General features: G+C 46.9%; 1 protein-coding gene across 1 annotated transcript; it reads right to left on the reverse strand.

The window, feature by feature from the left end:
• Positions 1 to 202: 202 nt before the first annotated feature.
• YIF1A (Yip1 interacting factor homolog A, membrane trafficking protein) lies at positions 203 to 20,868 on the reverse strand. The gene is made up of 8 exons (XM_033956223.1): positions 20,713 to 20,868; positions 19,016 to 19,239; positions 18,773 to 18,877; positions 18,036 to 18,114; positions 5,018 to 5,075; positions 1,929 to 2,084; positions 921 to 1,014; positions 203 to 825 (listed from the first exon to the last, which is right to left on the reverse strand). Exons 1-8 carry the CDS (start codon positions 20,819 to 20,821, stop codon positions 673 to 675), a joined length of 978 nt encoding a protein of 325 aa, XP_033812114.1. The 5' UTR covers positions 20,822 to 20,868; the 3' UTR covers positions 203 to 672.
• Between the last annotated feature and the right edge of the window lie 3,538 nt (positions 20,869 to 24,406).

A 24,406-nucleotide genomic window follows, 5' to 3' on the forward strand; every position in this document is an offset into this window, starting at 1 on the left:
GGACTCCACCCAAACTCTGCCCGTTACATGCCCAAAGGAACATGTGTGCCATGAAACATACCCATGCCCCTTTCCCACTAGCCAAGAGATCAGTTAAGTGGCCACACCGTGCCCTCCACCCAGAAATCTGCCCAGCACAACAGGCAGTATTACAAACCTGCCTCACATATTTAAACGCTGAAGAAATATATTAGACACACAATGTAGGTTCTGAAAACTTTATTACTTGGGAAGAAATTTGTTTTTCCTTTGCCGTCTTTGGTCACATCTTCGGTATCTCATCATCCACAGAAGCGGCCACTGACTTTTCCAGCCATGTGTGTCCGTACCAAACCATTTCCAACTCCGTTCCTTGTCCAAAAGTATTTTGCCACTCTTCCACAACCAAAACAATTCAAGCACATGTGAATGAAAAATTTAAGTCCGTGACACCAGCGAAGCATTCATTAAAAAACCTGAAAATCTATATATAATAAAACTGCAACAGAGCAGTCCACTCCCCTTCCGACAAAAGATGAAGGGTGCGCTTGGCCCTGCGTAGTCTCTACCCCTGTGGTATCTCCCACTGCAGCTAGTGATGGATACAGCAGCCAGCTCTAGCACCATGAAAGCCATCTTTCTCTCTCTCTTTCTCTGCTGGCAAAGCCCCCCTCCCCCACCTCCCACAGCACATCAGACAAGGTGAAATGTCAACCAATAGATGATGAGAGGCTGGAAGGCGGCAGTAGCCAGTGTGACATACATGCGCATGCGATTGCGGGTGCTATGACTGATCATGTCATCCGTGCTGAGGGTGGCTAGGATCTTTATCCGCAGGGAGCGCGCCTAGAGTAGAGAGAAAAGCATACTAGTAACCCTCAAAGATCTCCTTAGCAGATATATATGCATGACAGCCACACTGCACAGAAGTCGCCACTTACCATAAAGTACATGAGTGCACATGAGGTCCACGCCAAAGTCACGTAATATCCGTCGCTACCAAACAGGAGGCCACTAAGGACAGTCAGGATCATCCTAGGGAAGAAACCCAGACATGACCTCTCTAAATATGGCACTGTGGCTATAGAACATAACATAGCTTCTTTTATACTGCAGCTACCTTGGCAGTTCTGTGCGGTTAACAAACTAAGATAGTACTGGCCATTCAAAGTATGATTACAGTAGATTAGTCAAAATATTTGCCAAACAAGTATGCTTTCAATGATTTTCTGAAAACCAGATAAGAAGTATAAACAGATACCAACTTGTTTATCCCACATTGCTGCCTGATATGCCAAAATTTTGCTAAAGAATCGTTTATAAACACATCCTTTTACTGGTGGAAAGTAAAAAAAAAAAAAATCATACTTTTTGCGTAGATGTTTCCTATCAGCAAAATTAAAGTGATCGACAAGGTAGCTGGGTAAAAGTCATTCAAAGCCTTAAAGCAGATACAACCGAACTTAAAAACCACTCTTGCCTCTATTGTCAACCAATGTAGTCTGTGATAATACTGCGATATGTGATCAGATCTTTTCGATCCAAAGATGAACCGTACCGCAGTATTTTGAATGATCTGCAACCTTTTTATCTTTTTCTTAGAGATCAAGAGATAGAGAATATTACAATAGTCTAAGGCAGTGGTTCCCAACCCTGTCCTGGGGGATCCCCAGCCAGTCAGGTTTTCAAGATATTCCTAATGAATATGCATGAGAGAGATTTGCATACCTGTCACTTCCATTATATGCAAATCTCTCTCATGCATATTCATTAGGGATATCTTGAAAACTCGACTGGCTGGGGGTCCCCCAGGACAGGGTGGGGAACCACTGGTCTAAGGTACTCAAGATAAGAGACTGTACCAAGACGCCCTGCCCTCTCACTGACTGCTACTGAGAGAGGACCCCTTCTAAGGAGGGGTGAACTGACCCAGGTCAGAAACTACTTACCCCACATACTTATAGCCACTGTAAGCAAGCAAATCAAAAGTGCTCAAGTCACTCTGTACTGTCACCAAATAGAGCGTTAAGAGTAGGGCCAAGACTTCAATGATCACCCAGACCAGAGCTGTACTGGCACAGAGACCCAGCACCTCTGGGGAGAACCTGCAGAAAGGGGGCAAGAATGACAGTCTTACCACGTGCTCATCAATTACAGCCAAGAGAGACATTGCACTGCGAGTGCACAGGGTCAGGCCAACAATTCCCTCTTGGTTTCACAGTCCTGCACTCCGTCCCTCATCTTTTCTGCTGAGCTTTGGGTTAAAGTTCAACAAACAGTTCCAGAAAAGCCAAAATATTAATTTTATGTATTCTCACATCTATAAGGTGCCTGGCCAAGTAAATGTGCCAGGTGGCTTTCATATCAAAATGGCCAACAAAAATGAAACTTGCAAACAAAAATAGAAACAGAGAAACATGATGGCAGATAAAGGCCAAATGGCCCATCCAGGTTTCCCATCAGCATAACCATTATCCCTTCTTCTCTCTAAGAGATCAAAAACCTAAGGGGTCAATACTTAGCACTAGTTATCCAACTGGCAGCACCTGGTACCAAGGTATCTAGCTTTCACCAGGCTCAGTCAGCAATTTTTAGCTGCATTATACTATCAATATTGTGACTGAGCACCTCGGCATTAGCTGGGTAGTGCTTGGGCAGAGAAAGATGGAACTGGAAGTTATCCAGGTGCTCTTGATATTCAGCACTGATACCGGGATAACCTTACAGGCAAGCTAGGTCTGAGAAACAGCTGTCCTAACTTGCCTGGATATCTATTCAGTGCTGGTATCCAGCCTAGGGCTGAATATCTGGGAGCAGAAAAATCTGTGGTGGTCAAGTGTCTAAAACAGTGTATCACAAACTGTGTGCTGTGAGACGCTGGGGAGGAAGAGAGGCGTCAGCGCTGGATGACTACCTACTGGACGTGCTTCTCAGTATACATTTAGTTCAGTGATTTTCCACTATTTTCATTCCGCATTTTTCCAACGGAACAAAAAAAAGTGGAAAATCACTGGACTAATGGTATAGCGCTTGATGGAGACTGTTCCAACTTTTGTAGGTTGGGCTGAGAACTTTTCAGCGGCCCCTTGTACAAAAGGCCCACTTTGGCAACATCTTAGTCATTTACATGTAGATGTTGTCACATATGCATGGGAATGACCTCTATTTATTTATTATTTATTCATTCATTCAATTTTCTATACCATTCGCCCTGGGGAGCTCAGGTACTGAAGCATTTTCCCCCCGGTGGGCTCACAATCTATCTAATATAAACATAGAAACGGGGCAATGGAGGGTGAGATCAAGTGACTTGCCCAGGAGTCACAAGGAGCAGCGTGGGTTTGAACACATAACCTCAGGGTGCTAAGGCTGTAGTTTTAACCACTGCACCACACTCTCCCCCTTGTGCATAAGTATGCTTTCAAAAAATGATGGTGCAGACTTTGCCGATAGGTGTGCACATCAAAGGAGTTTCGGTGGAGAACATAAGAATAGCAATACTGGGTCAGACCAATGTTTCATCTAGAACAGTATTATGTTTCCACAGTAGCCAATCCAGGTCACACAAGTACCTGGCAGAAACCTAAATCGGAGCATCATACCATGCTACCAACCCCAGGGCAAGCAGTGGCTTCCCCCATGCCTGTCTCATGGAGTATGCAAGTAGATTATAAATCACTAAATTTACACATACACTTGACAGATATTGTTATTTCCCTGACGCAACAGCAAAATGCTGCCAGCGTCTGAGCTTTCAAAGAAGCCCCAGAAACTGTGCTTTGAATGTTCAAAGAATTACAGTAAGGTTTTCAAAGAAGCCCCCGGAACGATGCTTTGAATGTCTAAAGGATCACAGCAAGAACTTCTATACTTTTTGCAAGTCTGTTTGATTGATACAGTAAATATGTTCAAAGTTTGAAATCTGTGATAAGACTGATTTTGTTTGAAAAGTTGGAGATTTTTTCAAATTATTAACTCTTGCTATATTGAGCACCTGAGGTAGGTTTTTATGCCAGTGAAAGAAAAAAAAAAAAGGGAGCTTGGAGAAATTCTCTATGTGGCTCCTGGTGAAAATCTGAGGCTTTACCTACCCTCTGGTTTTGTTCTCTCTCTTTTTTTGGTGGCATGATAAATTGATAATTTGTTAAAAATGAAGGGCTTGGATTGGGTGGGTGGGGTGGTATTTTTTTATATTTTATTAAATCATATAATGTATAAAAATAATATATGAATATTTTTGATGTATTAGGGATGGAAAGGGTGGTTAAATTTCATGATTTCCAGATGATATTATAGCAAATCAAGTGATGTTTTACAATTTAAATGTTATTTCCTGTTACACTTGATGTAAGTTATAAAAACAAATTAAAAATTTAATTAAAAAAAAAAAAATAGTAACAAAAAAAAAAAAAGATAATTTGTTAAAGAAACGTTATTGATTGATAACTTGAGTAGATGAGTTCTCCTTTATGGAGTTGGTTTATATGGTGGTTATTTTTCCTTCTACCTATTTTTAATGAGATACAGTGCAGACATTTCATGCATACTCATTGCGAGTATCCTGAAAACCTGATTAGCTTGGTGTGTCTTGAGAATTCCTGCCTTATAACATTACATCCCTAATGTTTGCAACTGCAGAGATTTTGAACTTAGCTCAGGCCTCTTCAGTAGTGGTTCAAGGTCAGTTACGTTTCCTGTCCTCAGGAGGGCTTACGAGATAAGTTTGTTCCTGAAACAATGGAAGGTTAAGTGACTTGCCTAAGACCTTAGGAGCTCTAACCATTAGGTTACTCTTCACTCAAGGAATCTGACTTGGGAAGATTATAGAGGTCATTTAGGCATATTTAAAGTTAATAGGTCCTTCAGATACAGAGGACTGTCCTGGGATAGTAGTTTAAACATAAGCAAAAACGCCTTAAACTTTACCCTGGGAGGGACTGTGAGACAATGTAAAGAATCCTGGGCCGGTCTAATGTGACGCAAAGGCTTACAATTTGAGCAATACAATTTGAGCAGCTGTGCTTTAAATTTGACTGACCTTTTCTGTATGCCCAGGGCCATTCCAGCCAGCAGTATGTATGTGATAAACGCCATTGCTGAAAACAAAACAATCCTTTATCATCAATGGTAAGAAAAACACAATGGGGCTCATTTTCAAAGCACTTAGACACACAAAGTACCATAGGTTTCTATGGTACTTTGTGTGTCTAAGTGCATTAAAAATGGGCCTCTATATGAAGGGTACAGATGGTGAACAGCACTGAAGGGACGAATTAGATATGCAGGTCTCCCTTCATATTTGCAGGGGTTAGGGGCACAGCTCCCTCGTGAATATTTAAAAAATTGCATATAACTTTAGGGCCCCCACCCCGACTCCTCCACAGCTTACCTTTAAAGTCTTGGTGGTCTAGCAGTGAAGCAGGGCTGGAACAATCTTCCTACACTCCTGCCCTGTGCAGATCCACTATCAAAAATGGGGGAACTTGAAGCAGCCATTTTTGATAGTGGATCTGCACAGGGCAGGAGTAGGAAAATCATTCCTACCCCATTTCACCGTTAGACCACCAAGGCCATAAAAGGCAAGCTGTGGAGGGGTCTGGGAGGGAGGCGGGTGGTAGAAACTTGCTAATAACTGAATTCACAAATCATAAACCCGCAAATATGGAAAGGGGAGGTGTATACTGTATATACTTGAATATAAGTCGAGACCCCCATTTTTCCCTCCAAAAAGGAGGAAAAATGGTTGACTCGAATATAAGTCAGGCTGCTTAATATTCAAGTGTCCTGCCCTGCCAGATTCTGTACTCAGCTCCCCTCCCTGTCAAGATCTGCATCCAGCCCCCTTCCCTCTGCCCTGCCCTGCACTCAGTCCCATTCCCTACCAGGCTGTGAACCAAGCCCCCTCCCTGCCAGGCTCTGAACACTGTCCCACCTTCCTTCCCTGTACCCTCTTGCCCCTAAAAAGAGCCAACCTCATCAGTGATGTCACAATGGTTTGATTGTCCCGTACTCCCCTCTGCCCTTTAACCCAGCCAGCAGATTAACCCTTCCCCTTAACTTAAACCACCTAGTGGTAGGCCGGGACAGGAGGGATCTCTCGCGTCTCCTGCCCTGGCCAACACTAATAATTACCACCCTCCTTCGCGTACCTGTTCCCTGGTGGTCCAGTGTATATCCCGCACTGAAATCCTTCTTTGTAAAGGTAGTAGCCAGCGGTGCACCCGGGCTGGCATGCAGGAGCGAGCTTTTCGTGCTGCCAGCTGGCCTTGCACCACTCCTTGATAGGCTGCCGTGAGAACCGCAAATCCCGTGAGAACTTGCGGCAGCCTATCAAGGAACGGTGCAGGGCCGGCCGGCAGCACGAAAAGCTCACTTCTGTGTGCCAGCCCAGGTGCACCGCTGGCTACTACATTTACAATCTTTGGTTGGATTTCAGCATGGGATACACGCTGGACCACCAGGGAACAGGTAAGCGAGGGAGGGAAGGAGGGAGGGTAATTATTAGTGTCGGCCGGAGTAGGAGATGGGAGGGGTCCCTCCTGTCCCGGCCTAAGGCAGGCCTGCAGGAAGTCCGGGAGGGTTTTCAGGTGGTCACTGGGGGAAGACCCGAATATAAACCGGGACCCCTATTTTTGGGCCCAAAAATCCCGGTTTATATTCGAGCATATACGGTATATATATTCTTTCAGTGATCGAAAGAGTGGGACCAATATTTAGCACAGCAGTCTCCATCCACTTATCTTTAGATAAATATTTAGCTAACTCACGCGGTCTTAAAAGTTAGCTTTACAACAGTTTTACTTAGCCACCTAAACTTAATCAACTAGCACTGTATCATTTTTAGACCATGTCCTGGTCAGTGTTTAAAGTACTATGTCAAAGTACTTAAGTAAATGAAAAGGTAAACGGATAGTTTGATATTTAAGTAAAAGTAAAAAGTATAATGAAAATTAAAAAAAAAAAATTTACTCAAATAAAAAGTGCCTAAGATTGCGACCGGAGTGTATGGCGATATCCCGTTCCTTTATTTCTTTTCAGTTTGAATTCACATCCAGTTTTGTACCTCTTATGGGCCTTGTGTCCTTGCACTGTTGGATTTCTGTACACTCTGTGTTGTACTCGCTAATAAAAATTATAAAAAAAAAAAAAAGTACTGCTACTACAAGAATTGCTATGAGCTTAATCTCTGCTTTAAAAGTAACCAGTTCAAACACAGGCAACTCCACTGTTCTTATAGGCTATATTCACCAAACAGCAACATTTAAGGTGAAATGATCTACTGTTTGCAATAGCAAAATCCTGTTCCCAGTTTTGCTGTTCCATTTGGAAGGCTCAGCGGGAAAGTTTGAATTTAATTTAGTTTTCTTTTTTTTTTTTAACTTTGGCCCTGCCAACTCACCCTTTCCACTCGCCAGACCAGGAGCAGTCTGGAGGATCTCACCGGGCGTGGGAGAGCACTCCGCCCCTCCCCGACGCTACAACCGCTGAACCACTCGAAAGGCACAGCACCTAACAGTGCGCAAGCGCACGCCTTTGCGAAGCAACTGAGAAGCGACACCCCAAATCTCGCTCTCCTCTGCTACTGACACTCCAAAGAATACTCACCCTGCCAAAGCGAAAGCCAGATAAGCCGCTCAATCCTAGCCATAAAGACATATTGGCTAACTGAATAACTGTTGCCTACTTTGAACTGCGGTCACTCCCTCCACCCTTGCTTGTCCGGAATACCCACACCTTTGTCCTCACAAGCAAAAACCCCACTACCTAACAACCTTACCGGTCAACTGCCTTCAAGTTATTGTCCTTGCCCCTCCAAGAGAAAAAGCAACTTCATAACCTCCAGAAAATCACCTACAACTGCACATCTACCAGCTTCTACCTCCTATCTTTCACAATGAAAACAATACCACAAAAACAAACACAAACTATTTTACTGATCATCCTAACCAACTGGAAGGCAGCAGCAAACAACATCTCCCCAATACCAATCATTTCAACTACTAACAGAATCACTACCCAGCCAGGAGAACCACAGCGGACAGAAACAAACTGCCAGACCTGCATATACCACCATATCACACCAACATGGGGAAGAAGACCAACAGACCCCCCCTCCAAGACCAAACCACACTCTCACCCAAGATCACTTATCTACCCAAAAACGACTAACAATGCTCAAACAGACTACTCCACACTAACATGTGCCTAAATAAACATCAAAACTCTAGGCCCAAAGTTAGAACACATAAAAGACTGGATAGAAAATGAGAATCTAGACTGCCTCTTCCTCACAGAAACCTGGCTTACATCAGACTCGGATCCCAGGATAACGGAAGTCTGCCTGAAGGGATACAAGATAACAGTGATCTGCAGAGAAAAAAAAAAGAGGAGGAGGTCTGGCCATCTTAGTTAGAAACTCCCTAAACCTAAATATACTAGACAAAACATCCACCCCTTACATGGATCTACTAGCCTGCCAACTTTCATGCATCACACTAAAAGGATCCATAACCTGCATGCTCTGCTACATAACACCAGGGAACTGGAACACAGCAAGACCAGAATTTGAAGATTTCATATACCGAAACTCACTAACGGCAACTTACAACCTAATCCTAGGAGACTTAAACCTCCATCTAGAAGACCAATCCTCCAAATAAGTAAAAAAACTATTATCATACCTTGAAGCCTTAACACAAGATTTTAAACCCACAAACCACACACGAGAAAGGTGTCGGTGTCAGGAACTGGAAAGCCTGAGGATGGAGGTCGGCAGATTGAGGGTCAGGGTCCAGGAACTGGAGGGACTGCGCACCACAGAGGAGACGAGCTGGTCAACCCAGAACACAGACGGAGCAGGCCCCATTGTGGACCAGGTGAGGGACCTCGAGAGATTCATCGAGGAGGCCTATAGGAAGGTGGAGGAACGGGACCAGCAGCTGCACAGACGGATGTTGGCAGACGAGACCCAGGATCCACAAGGCAACACCGGGGAAGGACCTAGCGGAGGAACCACGCAAGAGGAGGAGACCGCGCCTCACCGGGACCCCGAGGGAGAGACACCGCACTACACCAAGGACACGGACCTGAGGCAGAGGAGGTTGCTGAAGAAAGGGAAGTCTGCTATTGTGGTGGGAGACTCGATCTTGAGAGAGGTAGACAGTCACGTAGCTGGAGGAAGGAAGGACCGGCTAGTGACTTGTCTCCCAGGGGCCAAGACACGAGACATCACTGATAGGATCGAGAGGATCCTGGACGGAGCAGAGACAGAGGAGACTGCGGTAATAATCCACGTTGGAACGAATGATGTGAGCCGGAGGAACTTCAGCATGGCCACACTGACTGACCAGTTCAGGGTCCTGGGACGAAAGCTGAAGTGGAGCACACGGAGGATAGCATTCTCGGAGATCCTGCCTGTACCGAGAGCAGATGCAAAGAGGCAGGCAGACCTCCAGGCTGTGAATGCATGGTTGAGGAGATGGTGCCAGGAGGGGGGCTTCCACTTTGTGAGGAACTGGACGTCCTACTGGGGAAAGAGCAAGCTCTACCGGCGGGACGGCCTGCACCTAAGCACAGCGGGAACTAGACTACTGACAGCCAATGTGAGGAAGGAGATCGAGAGGGCTTTAAACTGAGGAGAGGGGGAAAGCCGACAGCTGATCTGATGTTGACGCTTCGGACACAGTATCCAGAACAGATGCTGAACGGGCTGACTGCAGGGAGGAAGCAGAGGGACCGGAGGATCTTATGATCAGACAGCGAGGGAAACATCAGGTAAAGGGAGCTTGCTGGGAGAAGACTAAGGGGCATGGAGACACAGGGGGACTGGGTGGCACGAGGGCGAAAGCTGAAGGCAATATAGAGGTACCACAAGGCGAGGGGGATCAAACAGAGGCTCAAGGGAAGATAGCCCAGGAAGGGGCCGGTAGGGCTAGAAAACCCAGAGGAAAAGCAGGGAAGTGGGGTGGCGGGAATGTGGGGAAGCTGAAAGCTAAGAGGGTAAAGGCTGAGGGCAAAGCAGAAGCACAGGGAACGGGAGAACTGCCCGAAATCCAAGGGCAGGCGGCCCAGGTAAATGCAGAGGTGGAGGAAAAACGACGGGACCTACAGGACCTGCGGTGCTTATACGCAAATGCAAGAAGCCTCATGGCCAAGATGGGTGAACTAGAAGTCATGGCCAAGGGGGAGAACCTAGATATAATTGGAATTGCAGAAACCTGGTGGACAGAGGAAAATCAATGGGATGTGGCGCTGCCGGGGTACAAGCTCTACAGGAGGGACAGGACACACAAGAAAGGGGGAGGCATAGCACTATATATAAAGGACTCTATCCACTCGGTCGGGATGGATATGGCAACGAAGGCAGAGGGGCTGGAATCGCTATGGGTCAAATTGCCGGGAAACAAGGGTGCAGGCATAAAACTGGGGCTGTACTATCGCCCACCTGGTACGCCAGAAGGAGTCGGACACGACTTGGAAGCGGAACTGAGACAGGAATGCAGGACTGGAAGTGTAACAGTGATGGGGGACTTCAACTACCCGGGAATAGACTGGAGTATGGGTCACTCCAACTGCACTAGGGAAACAGGATTTGTAGAAGCTGTGAGGGACTGCTTCATGGAGCAACTAGTCAAAGAACCGACGCGAGGGGGTACTACTCTTGACCTCATCCTAAACGGATTAGGGGGGCCTGCAAGAGGGGTAGAAGTGGGAGGACCACTAGGCAACAGTGATCACAACGCGATCAGATTCACATTAGAAAGGGGGACACCCATAGTAAGGAGGACCGCAACAACTGCGCTCAACTTCAAGAAAGGGAACTATGTTGCTATGAGGGAAATGGTGGGGAGGAAGCTCAGAAACATCTTTAGGATGGAGACTGTGGGAAGCGCCTGGACCCTATTCAGGGACACCCTGCAGGAAGCACAAAGAATGTACGTCCCCAGTTTCGATGTCAACTGAAGTAAAGAGGGCAATAAATGACAAAAAAGTATCCTTCCGGAGATGGAAAAAGGACCCAACGGAGGAAAATCACCAGGCGCACAGGAAATGCCAAAAGGAACGCCACCGAGAGGTTAGAAAAGTAAAAAGGGAATACGAAGAGGGGCTGGCCAGGGAGGCAAAAAACTTCAAGGCATTCTTCAGTTACGTAAAGGGGAAGCGACCAGTGAGAGAGGAGGTGGGGCCGTTGGACGATGGGGATAGGAAGGGAGTGATTAAGGAGGATAAAGAGGTAGCTGAGAGGATGAACACGTTCTTCTCGTCGGTTTTCACGAGCGAAGACACATCTAATATACCGGACTCAGAGGAGATCATGAGTGGGGAACAGGCCGAAAAATTGGAGCACATAGAGGTAAGTAAGGAGGATGTCCTCAAACAGATAGACAGGTTAAAATGCGGTAAATCACCGGGCCCGGATGGGATCCACCCAAGGGTTCTGAAGGAACTAAGACAAGAAATAGCGGGCACAATCCAGCATGTTTGCAACCTATCCTTGAAAACTGGTGAGGTACCAGAGGACTGGAAATTGGCGAATGTCACACCTATCTTCAAGAAGGGATCGAGGGGTGACCCCGGGAACTACAGGCCGGTGAGCCTGACTTCAATTATAGAGAAGATGGTGGAAACTATGATCAAGGACGGCATTTGCGAGCACATCGAGAGGAATGGCCTACTGAGAACAAGCCAGCACGGATTCTGTAAGGGAAGGTCGTGCCTAACGAACCTTCTGTACTTCTTTGAGGGAATAAGCAATCGGGTGGACAATGGGGAACCCATAGACATCATTTACCTCGATTTTCAAAAGGCTTTCGACAAGGTGCCACATGAAAGGCTGCTTAGGAAGCTGTGGAACCACGGGGTGGGAGGGGATGTGCACAGATGGATCAAGCACTGGTTGTCGGGTAGACTGCAGAGGGTCGGAGTGAAGGGCCAATATTCTGACTGGCGGGGAGTCACAAGCGGCGTGCCACAGGGATCGGTGCTGGGGCCGTTACTCTTCAACATATTTATCAATGACCTGGAAAAGGAGGCAAAGTGCGAGGTTATAAAATTTGCAGACGATACCAAACTGTGCGGCAGAGTTAGGTCCAGGGAGGAGTGTGAGGACCTGCAAAGGGACCTGGACAAGCTGGAAGACTGGGCAAACAAATGGCAAATGCGCTTTAACATGCATATAGGGAAAAAGAACCCGTTGTTCAACTACAAATTGAGGGGGGGGGCATTGTTGGGAGACAGCAGACTTGAGAGAGACTTGGGTGTGCTGGTGGATGCATCACTGAAGCCATCTGCACAGTGCGCAGCAGCCTCGAAAAAAGCCAACAGGATGCTGGGCATCATAAAGAGGGGCATAACAACCAGGACGCGGGAAGTCATCATGCCATTGTATCGAGCGATGGTGCGTCCACATCTGGAATACTGCGTTCAGTATTGGTCGCCGCACCTCAAGAAGGACATGGCGGTACTTGAGAGAGTCCAAAGGAGAGCAACGAAACTGGTAAAAGGGCTGGAACACTGCCCATACGCCGAGAGGTTGGATAGGCTGGGGCTCTTCTCTCTGGAAAAAAGGAGGCTCAGGGGAGATATGATAGAGACCTTCAAGATCATGAGGGGCATAGAGAGGGTGGATAGGGACAGATTCTTCAGACTGAAGGGGACAACAAGTACGAGGGGGCATTCGGAGAAACTGAAGGGAGATAGGTTCAAAACAAATGCAAGGAAGTTTTTTTTCACCCAAAGGGTCGTGGACACTTGGAATGCGCTACCGGAGGAAGTGATCAGGCAGAGTACGGTACAGGGATTCAAACAGGGATTGGACGGATTCCTGAGGGATAAAGGGATCGTGGGATACTGAGGGAGGAGCTGGGATGTAACACAAGTATAGAAAGCTAACCAGGTAATAAGTATAGAAACCCAACCAGGTCGTGCATGTGCAAGAACGGAGGGTTAGGACTTCGATGGGAAGATAGGACTTCAATGAGAAACCAAGGTGGCAAGGGAGCCCCTTCTGGTGATTCAGACAGGTCGTGACCTGTTTGGGCCACCGCGGGAGCGGACTGCCGGGCAGGATGGACCTATGGTCTGACCCGGCGGAGGCACTGCTTATGTTCTTATGTCACCAACTTGACATCGCAGCCTTCATGACCCAACAGCCCATTCTACCAGAGATTCAAACCTCAAATGAAAACTGGTCTCGATCCCTCTGGTCAAACCACTACACATACACCTTCAATATCAACTGGGCCAAAGGCAAAACCAAACCAAAATCTCAAAGATTAACCTACAACTCTCGTAAATACATCGACCCCTCCAAATTCTGGAATAAAACAGATGCAACAATCCAAGAAAGTAACCCCAAAGACTTCATCTCACAATGGTGCAGTCTAAGTACAGCTACCCCTAGATGAGCTAGCCCCAATACAAGCAAAAACTAGAATCAGCAGACAATCAGACAAATGGATCGACAATGAACTATTCCTACTCAAAAGACAATGAAGACGACTAGAAAGAAAATGGAGAAAAGTAACCAAGAACCCACAAAAACAGCATGGAGAAAACAAAACCAACAATACAAGCTAAAACTAAAAGAAAAAAGAAAGACACACTATACCAGTGGTCTCAAACTCATGGCCCGCCAGGTACTATTTTGAGGCCCTCGGTATATTTATCATAATCACAAAAGTAAAATAAAACTGTTTCTTGATCATATGTGTCTTTAGCTATAAATTACAATATTATTATTAAGACTTAGCCAAAAGGAAATATTTATAAACTATAAAGAGTTTTACCTCATGTAAAATTGTCATTTTTTTAATAAGACATTAACAATTTTTTTCTGGGGCCCTCCAAGTACCTACAAATCCAAAATATGGCCCTGCAAAGGGTTTGAGTTTGAGACCACTGCACTACACCAACCAAATAGGCAAAGAAACCCAAGACACAAAAAAAATTATTCCAATTACTAAAAGAACTCACAGACACCAAACTCTACCTACCCTACCAATAACGACATCCCTCCCCCCTCAGCCACCCTTTTAGCTGAATACTTTAAAAACAAAATTACAACTGCCAGGACAACCTTCACTGGAACTCCAACTCACCTAGAAGAGATCACAATGCCTCCCCACAGAAAAAGAATCAGCTGCAGCAGACAATCTGGTCCCACTTTTCCACTATACAATGGTCTGACCTTAACAAACTCTATAAAAAATACAGCCACGCAGCCTGCGACCTCAACCATTCCCCACCATACCTATTAAAAACCTCCAGTCCTAAATTCTGCACTCTCCTCTTACAATGGATACAAATCATGCTCACAGATGGCCTTTTCCCACAAGACCTCAGCGAAATCATCGTCACCCCGATCCTAAAGACCCTAAAGGAGCAACCATCCAACTACAGACCCATAGCCTCAACACCACTCTATGTCAAGCTAATGGAAGGCTTTGTAGCTAAACTCCTCACCAACTATCTTGAAAACCACAACTTAACGCCACCCTACACAATCTGGTTTCAGACCCAATTATAGCATAGAGACACTACTAGGTTCCCTCCTAGACACAGCTAGACAACACCTCAGCACAGGCAGAAAAATGCCGATTATACAACTAGATCTCACCACAGCATTCGACCTAATGGACCATGACATCCTACTACAAATACTAGACACAATAGGAATCACAGGTAAGGTACACACATGGTTTCAAGGGTTCCTACAATCCAGGACTTAAAGAGTAAAGACAAACAAAGAAAAATCAGAACCATGGTCCAACCTCTGCGCCGTACAACAAGGATTCCCTTTATCCCCAACACTCTTCAATCTCTACATTGCATCCCTTGGCACCTGCCTAGACAAATTAGGCTTAACCTCCTATGCAGATGACATCACCATTCTTCCTTCTGATCAACCAACACCAGTGTTCTCCCCAGAAATTTTTTTCCAGCCGGGTGGCATGAAAAAGTTGCTGGGTGGGGCGGGATGGGGAAATTTGATGGTGGGGAAAATTAAATGTGCACTGTTTTTATTAATTATTATTATTATTTTCCAATGCTCAATACGACTCCCTTTTTTTTAGGGTTGACACTTAGGCAGTGTTCCAGTAGCATTTAAGCCAACCTTGTAAAAAAGTAATGCAGATCCTTTTATTCCAAATAACTACTGGCCAGTATCGAACTTTCCATTTCTTTCAAAGCTACCATACTGTTGCCGTCGCTATGCCGGCACTCCTGCCTTCCACCACCGACTCCTGCCGCGTATTTCTCCGCACCCCCAAACAAGCAGCGGCAGCTCTGTGTGCTTTTAACTTCAGCACACAGCTGCCCCTAAGCAGTATTTTAGCCGCGGTTTCATGAGGCAGCCTCGGGGCCTTTGGTAGGCAGGCCCACATCGCATCATCGAAGCGGGCCGGCCTACCAAAGGCCCTGAGGCTGCCTCATGAAACCGTGGCTAAAATACTGCTTAGGGGCAGCTGTGTGCCGAAGTTAAAAGCACACAGAGCTGCCGCTAGCATACATAGAGGAAACATTTGCTGGGGAGGGAAGGAGGGAAGGGAGAAGGAGTACTCCTGGACAAGGGAGGGGAAGGGGCTACTGCTGACAGGGGAGAAGGGAAAGGGGAGGGACGAGAATTACTGTTGGATAAGGGGAGGAGGAAAGGGAGAAGGGGTACTTTTGGACAAGGGAGGTGAAGAGGGTACTGCTGACAGGGGAGAAGGGACAAGAGTTACTGTTGGATAAGAGGAGGAGGAAAGGGAGAAGGAGTACTCCTGGACAAGGGAGGGGAAGGGGATACTGCTGACAGGGGAGAAGGGAAAGGGAAGGGAAGAGAATTACTGTTGGATAAGGGGAGGAGGAAAGGGATAAGGGGTACTCCTGGACAAGGGAGGGAAAGGGGATACTGCTGACAGGGGAGAAGGGGAAGGAAAGAGAGTTACTGTTGGATAAGGGGAGGAAGAAAGGGAGAAGGTGCTGCTGGATAGGGGAAGAGGAACATTGGAAGGAAACACCTGGCAGGGAGATTAGAGGAGGGGAAGGAGTCAGGATGGAATGGAGAGATCAGATGAGGGAAAGGGGAGAGACAGAGGAATGACAAAGTAGAGAGAGATTGATGCTGGGAAGGGGGGGTTAGATGAAAAATAAGGAAAGAGGGACAAAGATGCTAGATCTGGTGTAGGAGAGAGGGGCATAGAAAGAATGCAGATACCATATGGGAGGGGGAGGTGTAGAGGGCAGACAGTGGATGGAAGAGGCAGATGCTGGATTGAAGAGACAGAGGGCAGACGCTGGATGGAAGAGAGTGAAAAGACGATGAAAGCAGAAACCAGAGATGACAAAAGGTAGAAAAAAATAATTTTATTTCTATCTTGTGATTAGAATATATTAGATTTAAAATATGTATCCTGCTAGAGCTGATGTTAGACATAACTGGGGGAGTGCAAAGCCCAGGCAGTGTGTCTTTAGCTTCCAGCTGGCTTAGGGCTCTCTCTGACCAGGAGGCAGTTGCACTAGTTGCACTCCCTCTAACACCATTCCTGCTATGTGTGACTGCGGTATTCTGTTAGCATGATATTTGTGTAGCATTCTGTAATAATTTGGCTTATTCAGTTTTCTTGATAGTAGAGGGGATATATGTGAAGGGGAGGGGAGACGGGGGTTTTGTTGATCCTTGCCCTGTATTATTTATATTTATAAAATGACAATTGTACAGAATATTGTTTCTTTTTATACTTTAATAAAATATGTTAAATATAAAATCATAACTATTTGAGACTTGTGCGGATGGGATCAGATGGTTAACGGGACCGAGCTCACGGGGACGGGGCGGCAATGGAGTTTTAAAAAATTTCAGTCTTATTAGTTTGCCAGTCCACGAAATAATTATTTTATTTCCACCGGTCCATAGGTAAAAAGGTTGAAGAACACTGTTCTAAACTACTGTAATATGCTCTATCTCCCCTGCCCTGCAACCATGATAAAGCAACTACAAACAGTACAAAACACAGCACTGCACTTATCAATTCACTGAGGAAACACGACCACATCACCGTGGCATACCCCGACTCACACTGGCAAGAATACTATTCAAATTCTACTGTCTACTATTTAAAACCATAAATGAAGACAGCCCAGCCTACTTGAACAACCGCCTAATCCAAACTACCACAACCAAACACAGGAGAACCCACACACTATTCATGCACCCTCCAATCAGAGACGTCAAACGAAAAAAAAATGTACGATGGCCTACTAGCCACTCAGGCAGCAAAACTAGAGTACCAACTTTCCAATTTACTGATCACAACCTCAGACTACAAAACTTCCAGAAAAGAAATAAAAACCCTGCAATTCAAAAAACCCTTGAAGACAAACTAATCACCGCAGGAATCATCTCAATCCCCTGAAGCAACCCGCTCTACAATGTAATACCTCTGGAAATGTCCAGATAACTTCCTATGTAATCCTCCTTGAACCGCAAGGTAATGGCAGAATAGAAATCATTAATGTAATTTAATGTGGTTTACTGAGGGATTGTCATTTACATCTTCCTTCCACTTTTACTTTTTACTGCAAGCATCAAATGTAATTAGGTAAAAGTAGTAAATATTGGCAAAGTTATTACTTAAGTAAAAGTTACAAATGTTATCCTGTACTTCTTTACAGGTAAAAGTATCAAAAAACTTTTACTTAAGTACAGTAGTTACATTTAGTTACTATACCACACTGGCTCTGGCACACTCTTCCTCTTCCCAGATTTAAGCAATTCAATTTTAACAATTGCTAGCCAGAAGAGAGCTGTGTAGTTAACCTCCACAAGTAACTGTACCTTCTGAATATTGACCCTGCTTCCCGCACACAGCCATAGCCAGTGAGAAGAATGAAGACCCTGCCATGCTCCTTCTTCTGCTTATAAAATTCTATCTTGGGGACATTTCTCTCCTACAAGGGATACCCTGCATCAGTATCATACATGGCAAAACTTTCAATCAGCTCCGAACAGGTCTCCCACTTTCCCTTCCCCTGCCTCCAAACTCTCTAAGCTGCACTTAGACCATACTCACTGGGAATGTACAGGTCTGGGGCATTGATGTCATAGCGTGGAGTGAGCGGAACATCCCGGCTGTAGCGCACTTCCCAGTTCTAAAGAGGGAGGAGAAAAGAAACAGCAGCTGAGCAACTGGTGTGGGGGCTCATTTCAAGAGGCCCTTACTTTGTCTGAACACCCATTTTATTCCCTGCCTCTTCACTTTGTAAATTTCAAAGCACATTGAAAATTCAAAAGGGGCTACCTTCCCCACTGCTTCACCGTCATTAGGATTTCAGACATATTTTCAGTGCTGGAGGACTCCATGTATACCGTGAGAGTTAAGTTTGCCTTTCTCCTTCTCCCAGGAGATGCAGTCCCATCCCTGGCTAGCTAAAGAAGCAGAAACCAGAACAAGAATTGTGGATGAAATCCAGATCTCTTATCTTTCAGTCCTCCAGAACCAAAAATCAGGAGCCTAGGCTGGTAATAGAATCATATCTCTAACTTCTGCGTTGCTCCCAGGCCTAAACAGCAGGAGCCTGAGCTGAGGTTGGGACTAACTACTAGCTTTTAAAGCAGGCCTGAATTTCAGGATCCCTGAGCTCAGCCCTCCCCATTAGTACAACCTTGCTGTCACCAAGCTGAACCCACTCCAGTGTTGCAGCTTCAGCCTCAAAACCAGCAGCATGGTGCTTTAATCTGCCTCTTCGTATCTTTGCCTTGTTTTGTTCCTCACTGCAAAGACTGCCTGGCGCAGACAAGTCTCTTTACCTGATGCATGTATGGGAACATGAGAAGTGCCAGTTTCTTCATCACGTACGTCGTGTCCACAGTAAAGAAGTATTTCAGTTTGTTGATCGATACAAATCGATTTATCTGTTCCAACAAGAGGGGGAGTACAAAAGACACGAAAGCACTCTTAAATGTTTATTCTATAGCACCTGACTACATGCAAGACAAGACCGGTCACTACTGGTCTTGCTCGCAGTGTTTTGATGACAGCAATAACCTCACCTCCTTGTTCATAATGTCCTTTCCCTGGGTGGCGATGGAGGAGCCATAGACCATAGCCACATTAGTCATGGGGTCGCTGAAGATGGCATTCACGTGGAAACCCATGTCAATGCCCTGGTTGTTGTAACCACCAGGCTGAGGCGGGGCACTGGCACTGGTATCATCAAACAGCTGATTCGGGTCTCCAAGGTGCTGGACAGCACCCCGCAACCTGTGTTTGGAACCTGTGGAGCAGGTAGTAAAGGGTATTACAAGCGTCCCGAGATCTCAGCCATCATATGCCTTTGTTGCCGTTATTCCCACAGTCACACATTCCTCCATCATATGCACCTCCCCCCATCATACACTCCCTAATACTTAAAATTCTCTCCCACCTCTTTCCACTTAACAGCTTCTGTATCATATAGCAGGGGTGCCCAAATGGTCGATCACGATCGACCAGTAGATCGCAAAGGCAACGCGAGTCGGTCACGTTGCCTTTGCGATCTTTTTCTCCCTGCTGCTTCCCCAAGCCAGGCCTGGCGCGCACAAGTGCCAGACTTACAAAACTTCACCTCCGACATCAATTCTGACGTCAGAGAGGAAGTTCTGGGCCAGCCAATTGCTGCCTGGCTGGCCTGGAACTTCCTCCCCAACATTAGAATTGACATTGGAAGTGAAGTCTTGTAGGCCCGGTGCTTGTACGCGCCAGGCCTGGCTCGGGGAAGCAGCAGGGATAAATTGCATTGGTGGCTTGGGGATGGGGGTAGGGAAAGAATCGGAGAAGTGGAGAAATCAGCACGATGGCTTGGGGGACAGGGGGAAAGAGAAAAAAAGGCAGAAATAAAGAGGGGGAGCAGTGGGCGAGAGAAAGAAAGAGGGGGGTATGGGGAGGGAGAAAGAAATATTGGCTTTACAGAGGAAGGAAGTGCAACCAGAGACTCATGAAATCACCAGACAAAAAGGTAGGTAAAATGATTTCTTTCAATTTAGTGATCAAAATGTGTCCGTTTTGAGAATTTATATCTGCTGTCTATATTTTGCACTAGGCGCCCCCTTTTACTAAACCGCAATAGCGGTTTTTAGCGCAGGGAGCCAATGAGCATCAAGAGCAGCGCAGCTTCCTGCGCTAAAAACCGCTATTGCGGTTTAGTAAAAGGGGAGGGGGTATATTTGTCTATTTTTGTATAGTTGTTACTGAGGTAACATTGCATATTTTAAAATCATCTGCCTTGACCTCTGATAAAATCCCTGATTACAAATGATAATTAACATTTTCTCTGCGTACAGTGTGCTCTGTGTTTTTTTTTTTTTATTTTATTGTTGGTAGATCATTTTGACTTGGTCATTTTAAAAAGTAGCTTGCAAGCCAAAAAAGTGTGGGCACCCCTGTCATATAGTCTCCCCACTGCACATACCTCTCCATCATTCCCCTTGCTTATTCCAACATCACAGTCCCTTAATTAACTAATCATACCCTCCCTCAACACACATGCTTTCCCATCACATTCCCACCCCACACTCTTCGCTCCACTCCTTTTCCCATCACACTATCCTCTCTCCTCATCTCTCCCCTCCTCCATTATCCCTCTGCTTCTTTCCCTATCATATCCTCCCCACTACTTCTTTCTCCGTCGTACTTTCCCTCCTCCACATCATGCTCTTTTTTTGTCCCCTCTTTCTTCCTTTAACTATCACATGCTCTCCCCCGTCCTCACCTTGTCCACCGTAGCCCTGTTGGTGATAAACCCCGGCTCCCGCAGACGCCATGGTGTCCCGTCCCAGTGAGACAGACGTGTAAGAGTTGCACTCTCCTCCAAACCACATCAACGCCCCGCCCCAGACCTCCCCTTTCACATCTATTGGCTATCTACAGACAATCCTCCGCTCCTATAGGATGGGGCTGTACAGAGGCGGGCATCATGGACTGAACAGACATCCTCTCGGCCAATGGAGAGTTAAAAGGGCGGGAAATAAATGAGAGCATGCGGAGTGAGCGGCTGCGACTGCCACGGAAGCAGTGGGCGGGGCCACGCAGATTTTTAATGTTGGCTCTTTGGGCGGAACTAAGGGGGGAGGAGCGCTATTGGGAATACTCAGATTCATTTGGAGCTAAACCGGAAGCAAGTGGGGCTACCGGAGCCAGTTGTAGGACCGTATTACCAGTAAACAGGATTGGACATTAGGATTGGGCGAGGCTAGTGAAGCCTACGAGCCTGAAACTGGGTACTGAATACTGCAGAATTCCGCCCCCCTCCCCCGAGAAGCAGGGGAGAGATGAAAGCAGACTTCACTTCAGACTTGATATATACCGCTGATACTGGTGAACAGATGCCAACGGTTTACAAAGAAAATAAGGTCAACATAATACATAAGGAACGCTATAAAGCAGGAAAGATCAATCACACAAGAATATCAAGGCGGGCAGGCAGGTTATAGCGATCGCACTGTTAATCATTTTTTTTTCAAGCATTTTCCCTATCTGTACCGCAGGCTCACTTTCTACCTGGGGCAATCGTGTGTGTGTGTGGGGGGGGGGGGTTAAGTGACTTGCCCAGAGTCACAAGCAGCAGGCTGGACTCAACTCACAACTTCTGGACTGAGGCAGAAGTTCTAACTACTAAGCTACACCTCCACTCACTAAGAACAGCACAATTGAAAGAAAAAAAATTAAATTTTTGCAAAAAAAAAAAAAAGCTGTAGTGCCTAAATGAGCTGTGGAAGGTTTTTCCAAATTTTTGAAGCCACAAAATAAAAAGCAGAGCTAGGCATCACCTCAGCGGGCCTGTTTTAGGCCTGCCAACCATATGATGCGAGTCTAAACACCTATAAGGAAAAATAAGCATGGATAGGTACAGATGAATGCCTAAGTGATATTCCAGATGGATCCAGTGTGCTGGTGCCTTCATCTAGCAACATAAGCCTTTTGGCTTATTGTGTATGATGTATGGGACTTCTCGCGCACAGCGTAGCTCTCCCTGACTGATAAATTTTTTTTTTCCTTACTATGTGACAAAGACTGTGGTCAGGATTCTCAAAAACCTGTGTTAAAAAGTGATGGTCTGCTAACGCAGCCATTTTGATAGTGAATCAAAAAAAGCAAGACATTCTTTAAAAATTGCACATGCAAATGAGGCTGGCAGACAGAAGCGAAGAGTCACTAAATTTGCATGTGCCCATCGCAATTCAAGAAAGTGTGGGATCTCTTAGGGAGAGGAGGAGATAGTGGATGCTGCAGCTGGGCAAACTGGATGGACCGATTGGCCTTTATCTGCTGTCATGTTTCTTTGTTACTATTCCAGTACAGTTGCAGCTCTCCTCTCTCTAAGTTCTGCAACTTCCCTCTAGGGTGGTTCAGCGTACTTGAAGCCTGATGGAAAACCATAGCAACCCAGCACGCGACCCTATCCTCCAACCATACCAAAGGCACCTGCCACCCTGCACCCGATCACTATCCCAATAATGCACAACCCAGAAAGTACCCTTAAGCCCCCACAAGGGAGCAGCCCAACCGAGAAGTACAGAGCCCACTCCCTGAAGAGGTGGTCAAGAGGGTCACCAGACACGCTCCCTATGAACTCCAAGGTTCTACCTACCACAGTGCCCTGACACATGCCAGAAAACTTCTCCAACACGTGCCACATCCAAGAAACAGAAAAGAACAACTGATGCTCACAGCAGTTCTCCAGCCGCTGACCCACCTTGGGAGGGGGCACCTGCCCGCAAAAAACACAGAAGTATCCACTGCGATACCATGAGCCCTTTTTGTTTTTTAGAGCTATTCCAAACCCAACTTGTAATGTGAATACCCCCCTACACAATAGGCAAATGGAGGACTGAAAAGCCCCACAAACAACCCCGACCCCTCAGGGGAACCATCCAGCCCCGTGGACGACGACGAACATAGCCTGCCATGGCTGGAATAGTGAGGACTCGCCCCTCACACCCATGGGAACGGATGCAGGCCCAAACAACCCAAACACCATATCTAGCACAAACAACCCCAATACAGCAGTCCCTGAACCAACCCCCACCACCCCAGGCTGCCATACGACAGTCCAATCTCGGCTATCTGACCCATCCAAGCCACGATCATCACAGCAAAGCAGGGACTGACCGCATCAGTGCCCAGAAGACCCACTACCAACTGGCATCCCCAGCAGCAACACAAACCACCATGCCATCCAGCAGGAACACCCTCTTAGAAACACTACCCAGTCTGGTAACCCGAAGCACCCCCTGCCCCCTATCTCAAAAAGCACAGCACCGCCCGGCGCTTATAGGGAACTGCAACCCCCTGGTCCGATACCCACGCCACAACCCCAACACAGTTCCCAAGCCCTGCTACCAGTGAGGGCACCTGGTACCCTAGGCACCAGCCAGCTGCCCTGCCGTCATCCACCCCCAGCATGCACACAGACCTGCCAGGAAACCAGGGCCACCCACCCCGCCCTGAAGATCACTCACCTGCACTTCTGCAGAACCGCCCCACGGCATGCCATCCATAAGGAGGGGGTTCCGGAACCACACAGCACGCTCAATCCACCCGTGCTCCCGCACTGCCAGGTCCTGCCCCCCCCCATAGCACCAACAGAACCATTCAGTCCTGCCCCCCAAGATATCATAGAACCACTGGGTCCTGCCCAAAGCCACCACTGCAGAACAGCCCCCAGTTCTGCTACCCAAGATACCACAAAACCACCTGGTCCTGCCCAAAACCATCGCCGCAGAACAGCCCCCAGTTCTGCCACTCAAGATACTGCAGAACCACCTGGTCCTGCCCAAAGCCACCGCCGCAGAACAGCCCCCAGTTCTGCAGCATGCCAACTAATGGGGGGAGGGGAGAGGGGTGCTGCTGACCGATGGTGTCCCAACAGCAGCCACACAGCCCGCTCCAACCACCAGCATGCTCCCCACACTGCCTGGTCCCCCCCAGAAGAAAAACCAGCAGAACCACCCAGTTCTGTGACCTGCTGGCAAAGGGCATGCCATTGACCCGTGGCACCCCAACAGCAGCCACTCAGCTCTCTCCAAAGCTGGACTGCAGAGGAAGTGGTGCCTCCAGCAGCAACCACCTGATCACCCATCTGCAGCCATATCCTGGGCCGGCCTACTGCACTGGCAACATCCAGCTCCAACATGCCCTGGGACCAACACTCGACACCTGCCAGATCCCTCTGCCGCAGTCTCCAGTCCTTGTCACCTGTCAAAACCAGTTTTAGTGGCAGCTGGAAGCGCTGGCTGGGACACACACCGGAATCATCACTTAGCATCCAAAAGACAGCATCCATTGCAGGCTCCACCATCAGCCCTGAAAACAAAACAGAAAGACTAGCAGCAACCAGCCAGAAGCAAGAGACACTGTGGCATGCCCAGTCTGAAACCCCACTTAAGTCCCCATCCCTGCATCAA

The sequence above is a fragment of the Geotrypetes seraphini genome, chromosome 8 (assembly GCF_902459505.1).
Source record: "Geotrypetes seraphini chromosome 8, aGeoSer1.1, whole genome shotgun sequence".
Taxonomy (NCBI): Eukaryota; Metazoa; Chordata; class Amphibia; order Gymnophiona; family Dermophiidae; genus Geotrypetes; species Geotrypetes seraphini.

Coding starts and splice junctions, on each gene's coding strand:
- YIF1A (XM_033956223.1), bottom strand. CDS start 20,821: ATGTGGTTTGGAGGAGAGTGCAACTCTTACACGTCTGTCTCACTGGGA. Junction 5,076..18,035: donor CCCAGACCTGTACATTCCCA/GTGAGTATGGTC, acceptor TTTTGTTTTCAG/CAATGGCGTTTATCACATAC. Junction 2,085..5,017: donor GCCCTGGGCATACAGAAAAG/GTCAGTCAAATT, acceptor CCCTTTCTGCAG/GTTCTCCCCAGAGGTGCTGG.